The 13,784-nt window shown below is 45.5% G+C and overlaps 1 protein-coding gene across 9 annotated transcripts in view; it reads left to right on the plus strand.

Moving 5' to 3' along the window:
- Positions 1 to 13,784, plus strand: part of adgrl2a (adhesion G protein-coupled receptor L2a) — a 96,648-nt gene that overhangs the window by 58,101 nt on the left and 24,763 nt on the right. For all 9 annotated transcript variants that reach the window (XM_041936031.1, XM_041936032.1, XM_041936033.1 and 6 more), the window contains exons 5-6: positions 1,741 to 2,541; positions 13,151 to 13,447. In XM_041936031.1, the coding sequence (XP_041791965.1) occupies positions 1,741 to 2,541; positions 13,151 to 13,447 (1,098 nt within the window). The remainder of the gene's footprint in view (positions 1 to 1,740; positions 2,542 to 13,150; positions 13,448 to 13,784) is intronic.

The raw sequence follows: 13,784 nt of genomic DNA on the forward strand, positions 1-13,784 counted from the left end.
TGAAACATGTTGCTGCATCAAATTAAGAATAAGCAGATATTTACAAAATCAATGAAGCTGATGAGGTAAAACATTAAATATATTGTCTTTGTACTGTTTTCAATTGCGTACATGTCATAAAGGATTAGAAAATGATCACATCCTATTTTCACGCAGCCCATCTTTTTTGGAATGAGGGTTGTAACAGCAAATCAGTCTCTCAGAATTGCTCGCCTGTGTTTTCAACAGAAATCAAAGATCCTTTACCTCTGAATGTCAGACGTTAGGCCGTTCGTGATAGCACATACTCACAGGCAGTTGGCAGTCTGTCAAATATAAAATCCATCCACCACTTTCCTATAAACCAATTGTTACGATTGGTCATGATCACAAACGTGATCGGACCGCTCTCGATGTTCTAATCAAACCCTTTTTCTTAGACAGGACCATGACGAGTGTGTGTCACGTCTCTGATGACTTTCCTGCTTTCTATAAATAGGTCTACCCATCTTTGTCCATGTCTCGTAACGTGTTTCTGCATATGTAATCGTAGCGATGACAGTTAATTCATATTAACCTCTTTTTTTTCCCCTTGCACCCCTTTCATTCTCTCTTCCAACGCTTAAAATAGAAGTGGAGCAAAAAGGTAAATAACAGACACGATCCAAACCCTAGCTCCTTGTTTTGTGGCATCTGGCTGTAAACTACCTATTTTCCCATGGTGGCCCAGACTAACGCATCGCAGACGTTATCGTCAGAACCCCCCCCCCTCCCGAATGTAATTTAACGGCCAGTGTAGTGCAACAAGGGAAGTGAGGCTGGCCATGAAAAAGACAGCAGCCAAAAGATGTAAATGGGGGCGTGTTGGCTGTAGTCCATAGGGGCTTCCTCTTCTCATTCTCCCTGGGTGCTTTTGCTACTCAGCAGAATCTCATATTGCCTGGCTTCCAAACCCTTTTCCATAGCATGCCATGGTAACAGTGTTTCTTGGCCCTTTTTTTCAAGCTATTGATTTCTACTGTCCCTTTTCTCTCAGAGCCCCCCCCCCCCTTCTCACTCTTCTCCCCATTATTCTCACCTGACCACTTGCTGCTCTTTTCTCTGTTGATTCTTATGCCTCCTATGCCTCAGAGCAACAACCAAAACACCTCAAGAGACCCGTAATGAAAAGTTTTTTAATTCTTGATGGTTGTGACATTTGCACCACTTCGTAATGACGGGCCTCTCCGGTATACACCGTAGAAATGGTGGTGTTACTGAGACACATCAAAGTGCACACAAATATTTTGCAGACTCCGCTGACTCCTGCTCTCTCATAACCTCTCCCGTCTGTTGCCAAGTGACTTTAGTTGGCTGCATTTTTTTTGTTTACAGGACCAATTGTTTTGTTAAGTTTTGTTTCTGTTCTATTTCCCCTCATTTGTGTTCTACTCCCTACAGTAAATGTCTATGAGGCCAAGCTTCCTTTTGTTTCAGACTACTTAATATATTTAAACATTATGCTTAATAACTTTCCTATTCCTTTTTTTCTTTCTATGCACAAAACCAAAATCCTTATACTGCTTGTGAATATTGGCTATAGTTGTTAGTTGTGTTTCGGCCACTCTTTAATGTGTGTCTGTCCCCACTCCTCGTGGACAACCTGTAAAACAAAATGAAGACATTAGAGATTATATGGATTTTGCATATTGTTTTGTGTGGTTTTATCCTCCACATGTTAACCTGTGCCTGTTTCTTATTCTACTCTTCTCCCATTACTAGTTTTTCTTTGTCCTGGGACTCTGAAAGCTGTCGGTGATCCTTCCTTTCTATTTGAAGCGGAGCAACAAGCTGGTGCCTGGTGCAAAGACCCACTGCAAGCCGGCGACAAAATCTACTTCATGCCTTGGACTCCCTATAGGACAGACACTCTCATTGAGTACTCCTCCCTGGACGACTTCCAAAACGCCCGGCAGACCATCACCTACAAGCTGCCCCACCGGGTGGATGGGACTGGATTTGTGGTCTACGACGGGGCCGTGTTTTTCAACAAGGAGCGTACCCGCAACATTGTGAAGTTTGACCTGCGGACTCGAATCAAAAGCGGTGAGGCGATCATCAATAATGCCAACTACCACGACACGTCGCCCTACAAGTGGGGTGGTAAGACAGACATTGACCTGGCGGTAGATGAGAACGGGTTGTGGGTCATCTACGCCACGGAGCAGAACAACGGCATGATGGTGATCAGCCAGTTGAACCCCTACACGCTGCGTTTTGAGGCTACCTGGGACACGGCGTACGATAAGCGCTCCGCCTCCAATGCCTTCATGGTTTGTGGAGTACTCTATGTGGTCCGCTCCACCTATGAAGACAATGAAAGTGAGGTCAGCAAGAGCCTGATTGATTACATTTACAATACCAAACAGAACCGTGGGGAATACGTTGATATCCACTTTCCCAACCAGTACCAGTACATCGCAGCTGTGGATTACAATCCGCGAGATAACCAGCTCTATGTGTGGAATAATTTTTACATCCTGAGATACAACCTGGAGTTTGGCCCACCTGATCCAGCACATGGTAAGAGCCCAGTCCCCCCCAATCATTTCCTTTACAGGCAATATTGTTAAATTGCATTGCTGAAATTGTGATTTTAGTTGCTGTCAAGTGCACTTTCATATTTCTTTGGTATTCCCCATCTATGTATTAAGTGTCACAGCTGACTGATTTTTAATTTAGAATCTAATATGTGCTAGATATGTTACGGAAGCTTTGGAGTGTAGGAAAGCATCTCGGGGGTGAAGTGAGTGGGGCTCCGTCGTAAACAACACCTCGAAGCCAGTTACCATATCATAAGGGATCAGTATCTAGGGGATTTGTGGAGGTTTACCATCCGGGCGTTCCCTGAGTCCCTGGTGCTAAGACTCGAGGGACCCCTGCTAGCATATCCCTTTTTTTTTTATAGAGAGACAGGGACAGAGAGATATATTTTCACTTCTGGAAACATACATGCCCGGACAGGTGCAAAGTCTGGCCTGGGGCAAGGTTAGATCATTCCCCAAGTGATGACGGAACTCCAAATCTCCATCGGCCATTAAAAAAAACTTCACACTCTGTAGGTGGACTCGAGGATTCAAGTTTCTGCCTAAGAGAGAAATAGATGTTAAACACAAGGGAGAGGGATCAATCATCCAGGGTCACATCATCAGTGTATGTTTTTAATTTAGCTGTCAAGAGCTGAGGGAGGCTAGCCTAGGCCTGCGATCGTCTTTACAATGAGAATATAATAACAGTAATTATCCTAATCCCCTCCACACCCAGACTCCTAAGTCCACGTAATGCTCTACGCAGCCACTGATGAGTCACAGAGGTCGAGCAACTTTTACTCAGATTATCCGAGAGCTCAATATTTATTAATGCGTTTGCTCTGCCACTTTCGTATTGATGGGACATGGCCTAGGGCTGCTAAATTGGGTGCGGCCGGTGGAAACGGCATCAATCCAGCCGAGCCAAGGCGAGCTTTACCGTGACAAAGAACGCGGTGCAGGTTGGAAAGCAAAATGAATATGCAGAGGGGGCACTGAGTTGAATACTGCCGCTGTCATGGGGAGCAAGATGAAAAATGTTTTCTTTTTTCCAACTCTGAAGCGCACGCTTGAAGTTTCTGCACAGCCAGTAAGACAGATACTCAGGGATTTTTTTAATTAAACATTAGCATATTGCAACTAAATTTAGAACAACTGAGGAATATGCTCCAGTCAAAAGGTGTTTCCTCCTTTTAGAGAATTCAGATGAGCCGATTCGAAGCTGTGCCTTGCATTTGCACGCAGCTGCTGTAAAAGTGGCCATAGCATGACCTTTTATGCTATCTAATAAGAATGTCATGCCATTATGTGTTTATGTACAGTAAACTGATTATTAAGCAGTCAAGCAACAGCCTCCACAACAGCCTTTATTTCCAGCTTAGCTGTTATGGATTCTCTGAAAAAGCTGTATGTACAGGCTGCACGCTCAATTGATTTATTCATTTTCTGAACGGACACTGATAGAGAAATCGCAGGCTTTAAAAGGATCCTGAAATAAGAGTGTATTATAGTTATTTGCGTTGTGTGTGTGTGTGTGTGTGTGTGTGAGAGAGAGAGAGAGAGAGAGAGAGAGAGACAGAGAAACACACTTTACAAGTGTTTATTCACACAGTTAGACCTCCCCAAGCACCCAAAGGAACCCACTTCCCTTCCTCTAGATCACATTTAGAAACAAACGCTACCTGACGTATGGCATTTGCTCCTCAGGGCTTCTGTATTCACACATCTTTATTTTAATGTCAACAAGGACCCGGTCCTCTCTTCCTGACAAATGAGACACGAGCCTGGCCCTGCTGCTGACTAATGTATGTTGAGTCGCAGTCGATGAGTGCAGGGGGAGAATGGTCCAGGATGATCATCAAGATGTCAATAAACTTGTCCTCCCACATGGCTGATGTTGACACATAAATGATGGCACTTTTTTCTGGCTGTCACTGGTTGCCCTCGCCGTGATATCTTGATGCCCGTTCCAGCGCCTGCTTCACTAGGCACTGAAATAAGCTATCAGAATGCTTTTGTGGTGTTAAAAGTTGAAGGTATGTTTTTTTGAGTAGCGCGTGCCTAAAAAAAAAAAGGAAAACTAAAAATCAAAACAGCGTTTCAGCTTTGCTCAAATCAAGCACATGTAAAAGCTTGGCACATGCGGAAAGCATTGTTTGTACAGCAGAGCACGGCTAATTATTAATGTAGATGCTAGACATGTGTTAATTGGTTGACTTTTTAAAAGTCAAACTTGAAAGGAAAAAAAAGGAAGGATCTGCGGGTTTTTTATTCAACCACAGATTTTTCTTCCAGAGAATTTCAAAGCACGTACATGAGGATGAGTCAACGATATAATTGCGGGGGTGAGATTGAGACTGTATCCGTTTGTCACTGCACATCCTGCTCCATTTTTTCTCTCCACATATTTTAAGTGCACAAACAACTCTGTCACATGACCCGCTCCGTCATGGAATGCAATCACATCACAGTGATGTTGAGACGCTGTGCGGCAGACAGTTGGGTTCTTGTCAAGTCCAATAACGCCGCTCGTGTCGAAGCAAGATCATCTCTTGTAGGATTATGGGGGAGTGGATGGGGTCACATCCAACAAGCGGCTCCACTGGAAGTGGACATTAAATGGGTCAGTAAGTCCGTCTCTTGGCTTTGACCAGCAGCGCCATAATCCACTCATTTAACCATGGCTTCATGCCTGTCTTTCTTCTTGCATATAGGAGCTCATAAAAAGACATATTCCTTTGTCGCGTCTTGTAAGTGAGATGATTAAATTGATTTAAATGAGGTATTCCCAGAGAAAACTCATTATGCACCCATTTCTATGGACCGTTTATTCATGCCATGCTCCAATATGTGGCCTCAAACCACTCAGTAAGCATATCAAAAGCTATTTTTTACTACAAGTATGCACAAACAGACTGTATTCACTGCCTCAATGGGACACAGGTGAGCCTCGGAAACCTTTTATTTATCCCTCGTTGCAAAATTAGATTCTGAATAACTTCCGTGTAAAAGCCCCCGGAGCTGCAGTTAACACCCACACAAATCAAGACCTCCTCTTTAATTGTTCAAATGTCAATACATTTGCATGCAGCTTCAATCTTTGCTGCGTCCTCAAATTATACATTTGCAAGTGGGGATCGTAAGGAAGGCAATGACCCAATTTGTTTGAAATTATAAGGTATGGCTCACTAACGCGACTTGCCAATTAGCTGCAAAACTCTGCATGTGGTCAGAACAATGCCCTGTAGTTTGTGTGTTATAAAAGTGCTTTACAATGCAAAAATCCTCAGCTGCTACAGATGCTTGTGAGTCATATGCATTAGCAGTCACCCCAGAGAGCCTACCTCTTATAGTCTGATGAATATACGGCTCTCTAATAAGCACCACTATGATTCACTGCTGTCTTCTGCAGTGCTTACATAGAGGTCAACTCGTGCGTGGCAACATTAAGAGAGAAAGCAGGAAAAACAGAGCGAGATATGGATTCTTTAAACTGCTACATCGGCCGTCTGAGGTGCTCTGGTAAAATGGCAGAGACGTCTGCCTCCTACATGCTCACCAGAGGTGCAGGAGCAGGGATCAGGATGTGTTAAAAACAGCCAATTTGTTTGTGTGAAAGGAGAGGATAGTGATGTGGAAATTCGCCCTTTTTGTTTTTGTTTGTCTGTCCTGTCATTTTCTCCTTGCTTCTCTCTCTGTCTGCTTCCATCTTATTGTCTCTCTCTTTCATTTCATCTCCTCCGTCTCTATTGGATTCACTCGTGCTGTTTCTGTCTGTCTCTCTCTCTTTCGCTCGCCCCTCTCTCTCTGTCTTTTTTGATTTTTCTTCCCCCCTCCCTCTGCCTGTACCGCCAGCGTTCTCCTCGGTCCTCCTCCTCCATGATCATCCGTGAACTGTGCCCTACATATGGGTATTTGCATTTCTGTGCTTGCATGTCTACACATATATATCCGCACACATCTTGAAGTCAGGCTAAAGCCTTGGTCAGACTGTTCAAATCATGCCCAGTGAGAGCAGTGCACACTAAATGACAGGATTTAAGTAAATCCTTAGCTATGCCTTCTGGGAAACTGTGCACACACAAAAACAGGACAAAGACGGCCATCATGGCACATCACACACTACCCAGTTTTGTCATTCAGGGAACAGTTTATAAGACATTAAGTGACACTATTCCACTGAAAGACTTTTTGCAAAGTGCAGCTGTGAGCTGCTGCTGGTGTAAACCACCTATACGAGTTAAAAATGTTGCTCTTGATACAGCTTCTCTGAGGCTCTTTCTCACGTTCTCTCCTGTCCACCTGAACTCCAGTCGGCTGTTGTCGGGATCACGCTGATGTTGACTGACTACACAAGCCAGCACCAGCTCAAATCAAACACCTCGCTGTGCACAACAATCTGCCGAGAACCGCCAGGAATGTGTGTGGAAATCCCCCAAAGTGACCTACAGCCTTAAACCGGTGTGTGGGTCGTAGTGACGGGTTAACTCAACAAGCCCTTTATTTTATTATAGCGCTTAAAGGTGTCCCTAAATCCCAGAGTTTTGCCCAGCTTACTGATAATGTTTTGAGCTGTGCAAACTGGGAAGAATTTCTGAGATGCTGGGGCACCACTGTGGAGTGTATCTTTAGCTAAAGGCCTCATTGTTCAGTGCTGGACTACAGGATCTCCCTATATGCCAGCTTCCATTCTTTATTTCTCCCATGTAGCTTTTTTAACCACCGTTTTATGATATACTGTGACATTATTCTGTCTGCACCGTGACCCTCTGGTCTCATTCTTGGTTACGATATAGGGTGAATTTAACTTGGGCAATAAAAGGGGGAGGGAAATCCCACGATGGGGATTTACAGTCTTGTTCACAATGTCTCTGGTTTTACATCGTGGGATAATACCTAACCAGCCAGTGTCTGGTGGCAGCAAAGTCTGCTCAGGACGCGAGGCCAGGAGGTCACCTGTCTCCTCTGAAATCGGATCCCGAACTCTGCTGCTCCTCCCGCACCGAACATCGTAGCGCACGAGGGCCAGTTGCTTCCAGGCGAGGTAGAACATTTCACCCTTCATCCCAGAACGCACCTCAAGAGAATGTTTTCTCGTGTTCCCAAGCTGCCAGTCACCGCCGCTGCTGCACACAGTGTGGCCAAGTGATCTCGGCTGTCAGCGAGCAAGTATGTGGGCAACGGCAAACCCGGGGTTATGATTTAAAATGTCACAAAGAGTTGTTTTACATAAAAGAGAGTGAGGACGGGGGGTGTGATTATGGTTACACTGAGCCCTATAGCCAAGGGGATCCACAGTCTCTTGTTTGATTACAGCCTGACTGTGAAACAAGGCGTATTAAAAGAATTATTACTCAGACATCACAATGGTCCCCCATCACTCCCTGACACACGCCTTTGAGGAGATTTATTTCACACAGGCCTGATTATTGTGTCGATGTGTGTCTGTGTTTCTCTAATCTGGTTCGCGTGCTTGTATGCTTATGTATGTGCATCTGTTTGGAAGTGTATCTGTGTGTGTGTGAACACCTCTGAGATAGACACCCTCCTGTGTGCACGGCATTAAATATCAGTCTGCTCGGCACACTTGGAGTTAATGCTTGAAATTTGAGGCACATACAGTACAGAGAAAGCTGCAAGGAGGGGGAAAAAAACTGTAGTCTGGCAGCTGCTATGTCTGTTCTCTATACTTTGGTGTCATTCCGTGTGTGAGGGTGTATATGAGTGTGTACACGCGTTTATAAGCGTGTATGTGTGTGTGTGTGTGGGAGTGCACTCTGCCCGCCTGTGTCCATATGAATCAATGCGTTTGTATTGTGGGAAAGAGAAATATTGGAGACAGCAGTAAATAACATAATCCAACTATTAGGTTTTGTTCCCTAAGACATGGACATATACTGTACACACCCTCACAAGGACATGACTCGTGGGAAATTATACGAATTTTCACTCAGCTTTCTTCATATTTACTGCTGATACACAAGCAATCATACACCGTGTTCCCCTCCACAGCTACAAATGCAGCGCAGAGTGAAAGACGTGTAATCCAATTTCCTTTGTGTATTATTGTTATTATTGGTAGATATCAGAATGCATCACAAACGTGTTATAAATCATCACACTATTTCATACTCAAGAACAGCTCCATTTCCATATGAACTTCCAAGCAAGGGTGCATCTGGAGAGGAGTGAGTGAATCGCGCGTTTGAAGCAGAGATACTTTGGCAGAAGAAGCAATTTGCGCATTATTTTTTTTCATAGTTCAACACCTTATTTCAATTAACCTGCGTTCTGAGCCGAATGACTTGATGGGTTACTTGTGTGTTTTCTGTCCGCTAGATCCTCTTGGTGCCCTCACAAAGACTGAGTGTGGGGCCCCCTCTCTGATGGCAGAAACAGACTTTGTTTGAGGCTCCACTGACTTGTTAACTTTTGTGGCTCCTCTTCCATTCGGAGGTGATTACCACCCAGGAGCCACAGTTCATCATGTGCAAAACGCGCGGTCCTTTCACTTTAGCGAAGACTGAGTCTCCCGCTAAAGCATCATCATCAGATCGTTCCATGACGGGGCAGAGGATAGAGGAGGGGGCCGAGCGAGATCTAATAATTCTTTTTAACTTCTTATGTGGCAAATTAGCTGAAACTAATGCTAAATGTGTGTTCCCTGACCATTTTTTGCCCCCCCTCCCTCGCAAGATAAACAGCACCTGGTAATGTGTATGAAACATTACCCTGATGAACAGCCACGCGGTGCCTACTGAAAGTGAGGCCATTAAGCATAATATAAAAGACACACACGCTGTCAGTTTTCATTTGTCAGCCCGGCGTGACTACTGAGTCCTGCTAAAGTCTCATCTCGTCTCCGTGTGTGTGTGTTCCTGAGTGCTTACGTGACGAGCCGCGCTGCCGTCCTGGATTCCCGTCCCATTGTCTGCCATCAGTCCCAGGTCTATAACCCCGGTGGTAATAACAGGACCGCTGTCATACATATAAGTGCAACAATGCGTGGGCGTCGGATCACACAAAGAGGTTATGAATAAGTCTGTCCCGACTATCTGCGGTACTTTGGAGAATATGGCTCCATGTGCTCACGCTCTATGACAGCTAATTGAAGGTTCCCCTTGGGCTGAGTGCAGCAGAGACATAATAATCAAGGATCCTGTCCTGGTTTTGCTATATAGCCCAAACGTGGGATTTGCTGCTTTTGTCATAATCAAAGGAGTATTGCACGGGGAAGGTATTCAGCTGTGTCGCTGCAGAAAGCAGAAAATGTTTGGTCCATGTTATGAATCACAAAAGCTATAGAAAAGACTGCTGCAGCACTACCAACAGATCAATACCCATCCCTCACAGTGACTGCTTATAAACTTATCCACTTAGACATCTCTGTGAAGAAGTGACTGCCTGAGCGGAGTGTCCATTTTAATACCTACGGGTTAATTCCTCTCAGCTTTCACTGGCTCAAATTAAACTAAGCCACGGCATAAAGGTAATAAGATTACTGTGTTGCTGGCAGGATTACAGGCTGACACGCTATGTACACAGGAACAGCAGTGGTCAGAGAGGCTGCATTGTTTATGCACGAGTCTCTGTGGGAAGACTACATCCACATTAGCATCTTTTTCACTCGCGAAAGAGGATTAGTTTGTATCATAAACATGAAATGAAACCCCCTCCGTTAGGATTATTTTAGCCCTTTCACTTTTGTCCCTTTCAGAATATTTCTCGTTAATGAAGCTCTTTAATGTACAACTGCGTTCTATGATGGTGCGAACTGAGAACAACACTTTTTTTTTTTTTTTTTTTGAGCGATCCCAGCCCGGCTTTTCTGTCTTGTCCAGCGCAGACGCCGGCTCAGTGAATCCACCCCGCGCCCCCTTCCCCAAAGCTGAAGCCATCCGGTTTGCTTTGCGGCTATCTCTCTCCAATGAAACGCTTTAGGAGAGTCAAACCCATTAGTTGGTATTAACCAGCTCTAACATTAATTACCCCCACAGTTTCACTGCTGATAGCAGGTAGCAATGAAGAAATGAAAGGAAAAAAAAGACTTCAAAGTGATTTATTTGTACATGTGTAACTGGAGCATGGAGCTCGACATCCCGGCGAGTCGTGACAAGCAGCCCTCTTGAGTGAGGTGTGTAAACAAGTTACAGTTGTTTGCCGACATGCTAAAGGAATGTGCTTGGATTACGGCAGATGTCTCTTTGATTTATTGGCTGGGGTTGGGAGGCCTTTATCTTAAATCATGCCGCCGAACGGGGATTCATTTTCATTTTATTTCTGTCTGGACTCTAAACTCCCCACCCATGCAGGGCTGGATCTTATCATTATCATCTTTCATAATTTGGAAGAGAGGAACCTATAAAGGGCCCCACAGTTTATTGGGAATCATCTGGACGTTTGCCAAGCAGCCTCGGCCCAGATGTTTAAAAAGAAACAATGACGATCAGTAACAAACGATGCCGACGCATGCGTTGGTTTTCTTGAGCTGCGGCCTTTTCATGCTGCTGCGTGTAAACTTAACCATAAATTTGCAAAGCATGTTGTTGGTGTGTGTGACTGTTGCTCTCACCTCTGCGAGTCCGCGAGTCATGAAAGAACAACAGTTATAGCAATAAAAGGGTATTGGTGCAGAATGGAGACGGGCATTTCTCCCAGCCAGCTAAATGCTAGTGCTGAAAGGACACTAAGCACCGGTTGTCTCTCAACCGCTGTGACAGGCCGTGCAGCGAGAATTTCACTGTGTTGAGTAAAAGGATACAGGTGGGGGCGGAGGGGTGAGAGAGGAGGAGGCTGAGGTGAAGCCAGCCAGCCAAATCTGCCTTCAGCTCAGTGTCAAAACAGCCAGTCAGCTGTGTACACCTTCATGTCGCCCGCTTGTGTGCGTGCGTGTGTTCGTGTGTGCGCCGTTCTATACCCCCATCACCAGGAGGGAGCACACAGAGTCATCTCCTCTGGTCAATAGAGCCTAATTCGCCACAGGTAGCAGCCAACCTCAAAGGCGATTTATCCACAGCTCCACTGCGCTGAAGCCTCTCATCCACACCGTGGGGCCTATGGTGATAGTAGCAGTGGTGTGTGTGCGTGTTGGTGGGGGGGTTTGCTGCTATCAGCCAGACCCATTATCCAATGGAGGCAATAGATACGGAGGTGTTGCTGCCTGGGGTCCGGCTGCCTCTCCTCCAATCCACTGGAAGATAGAACCTGTCTTCTCATTCTCCAACTTGGCCCCATTGTTTCTGAATTTTCCTGTCATCGTCCTCCACGTGTGCCTCCACTTTCCGCCATCCCTCCCCCTCTCTTTCTCGGTCCTGCCTCTGACTCCCTCCCCTCTTTGGCTCTCTGCCTCTTCCATGTTTTCAGTACCGGTGGTACGACGGAGAGCGACTGTGCTCAGCTCGAGCAGTGTAACAGCACCTCTTCACATTCTCTGCATGCTCTACAGGCAGCCTAATGGAGGAAATCAAAGTACTCAAATGCGATTAGATTCACTATGCACATTGCATTCCAATCAGAGCTTCTTTCATTGATATAGCTTATCCTTTCAAATTCAACCAACAAATATTTTTTTTTATGGGGAGGGGGGTCAAGCTTTCTTTTTGTACTTGGAGATGTGGAGCAGATTTATATCAGATAGTTAGTGTTTATCAACATTTCATCTATGAAGCTCCTTCATGTTGGACTTTTATGAAATGTAATTACAGCGCTGCTCACACTTCTCTGGTGTATCACATGAAAAATGTCTTCGTAGTTTTTCCTTAGTGGCTCATGTTAAATGTAAGGAGTGCACTATTTTCTGCTTTCCCTGGACTGAAACATATTGTTTTTGCCTGGGGCATTGCATGAGTTACTGCACACCTGCTTTATCAGGGTATGAGTTGTAGCAAGAAACAACTGTAAAATGAATGCCCAGGCACCATAGCGACGCGTACAGGTTCTGTGTTGCTCTAGTGAAATTTAATCAGCCATGCCACAAAATCTCCCAGGCAAGAATGATTGCCAGGCAGGAGGATGTTACTGTAATTATTGTCTTGTTCGCTGCAGACTGAGTGCCTTGGATGAACCATAGTCAATGGGAAGGCAAATACGCTTGTTGCACAAAGCACTTAGCGGCAATTTACACAACAGGATACTTGGATGTATAAGCATTACAGTGTTGCACATGTTGAGAAAAAAGTTAGGACCCATGTTTACACAGGGGGCAACTGTTACGCTTTAGTGGTACATGGGGGCATCTGCCCACCAGAAGGCCAATGTTTGAATACCTGCCAAAGTATTTTTAGCAAATTTTTCATATATTCTATATTATGCGCCCTAGGTTTGCCACACTACTGAGCTGACCTCACAGGGCAACTGCAGGTCAAGCCAGTCAAGTCAAAATCAATTTTATTTCAACGGCCCGATATCGCAAACTGATATTTGTTTTTTATTCTTGAATTTTTATCCACAGACTGCATCCTGTTTTCATAAAGACTGATAAATCTGTGTCCCAGTGAGAATCCATAAATCATGGAAGAGATAATGTTTTCCCCTCTGGGCAGCACACCATCACAAACAGTGCTCCGCAGACACATAATGCCTCTGTATCCTCTGTCTCTCCGCAGCTCCGCCGCTGTCAGAAGCCACCACGTCGCCTCAGCCTCAGAGAACTACAACCACCACCACAACAACCACAGTGCACTGGGGTGTGGCCAACACTACCACCACAACAGGGCTCAAGGAGGGCAGCAGGGGAGCGCCCAAGCCGCCCCCTGTGATTCCACAGACTACTTCCCCACCGCCCCTCGAGTCCTTCCCTTTACCCGAGCGCTTCTGCGAGGCCACCGAGAAAAGAGACATAACGTGGCCTCAGACCCAGAGGGGCATGCTGGTGGAGCGACCTTGCCCCAAGGGAACGAGAGGTAAACAGGGCTACCTCTCACCTCAGGGCCGTGTGCTCGCTACTTTCAATATGACCCGAGGCGTCCCGAGAGAACATCCCCGAGTTTGTTAGATCCGTCTGATGCTCGCGCACACAAGAATGGGGCGCCAGTTGTAGTATGCGAAGTATGTGTTCGGGGAGTCAGCAAAGACAGCTTGTGATGGCGCTAAGTTTCGGCTGTGTCACTGCAGGTCGAAACATGATTTGGCGATCTGTAACGGCTGTGTTGCAGAGGAGCCGGCTCAGCTGTGTCTCCTGCAGCTTGTGTGGAGACGAGCATCCCTCATTTGATTGTGTGTGAAATCGTGTTAGCGCTC

The sequence above is a fragment of the Chelmon rostratus genome, chromosome 4, assembly GCF_017976325.1.
Source record: "Chelmon rostratus isolate fCheRos1 chromosome 4, fCheRos1.pri, whole genome shotgun sequence".
In the NCBI taxonomy this organism is placed as follows: Eukaryota; Metazoa; Chordata; class Actinopteri; order Chaetodontiformes; family Chaetodontidae; genus Chelmon; species Chelmon rostratus.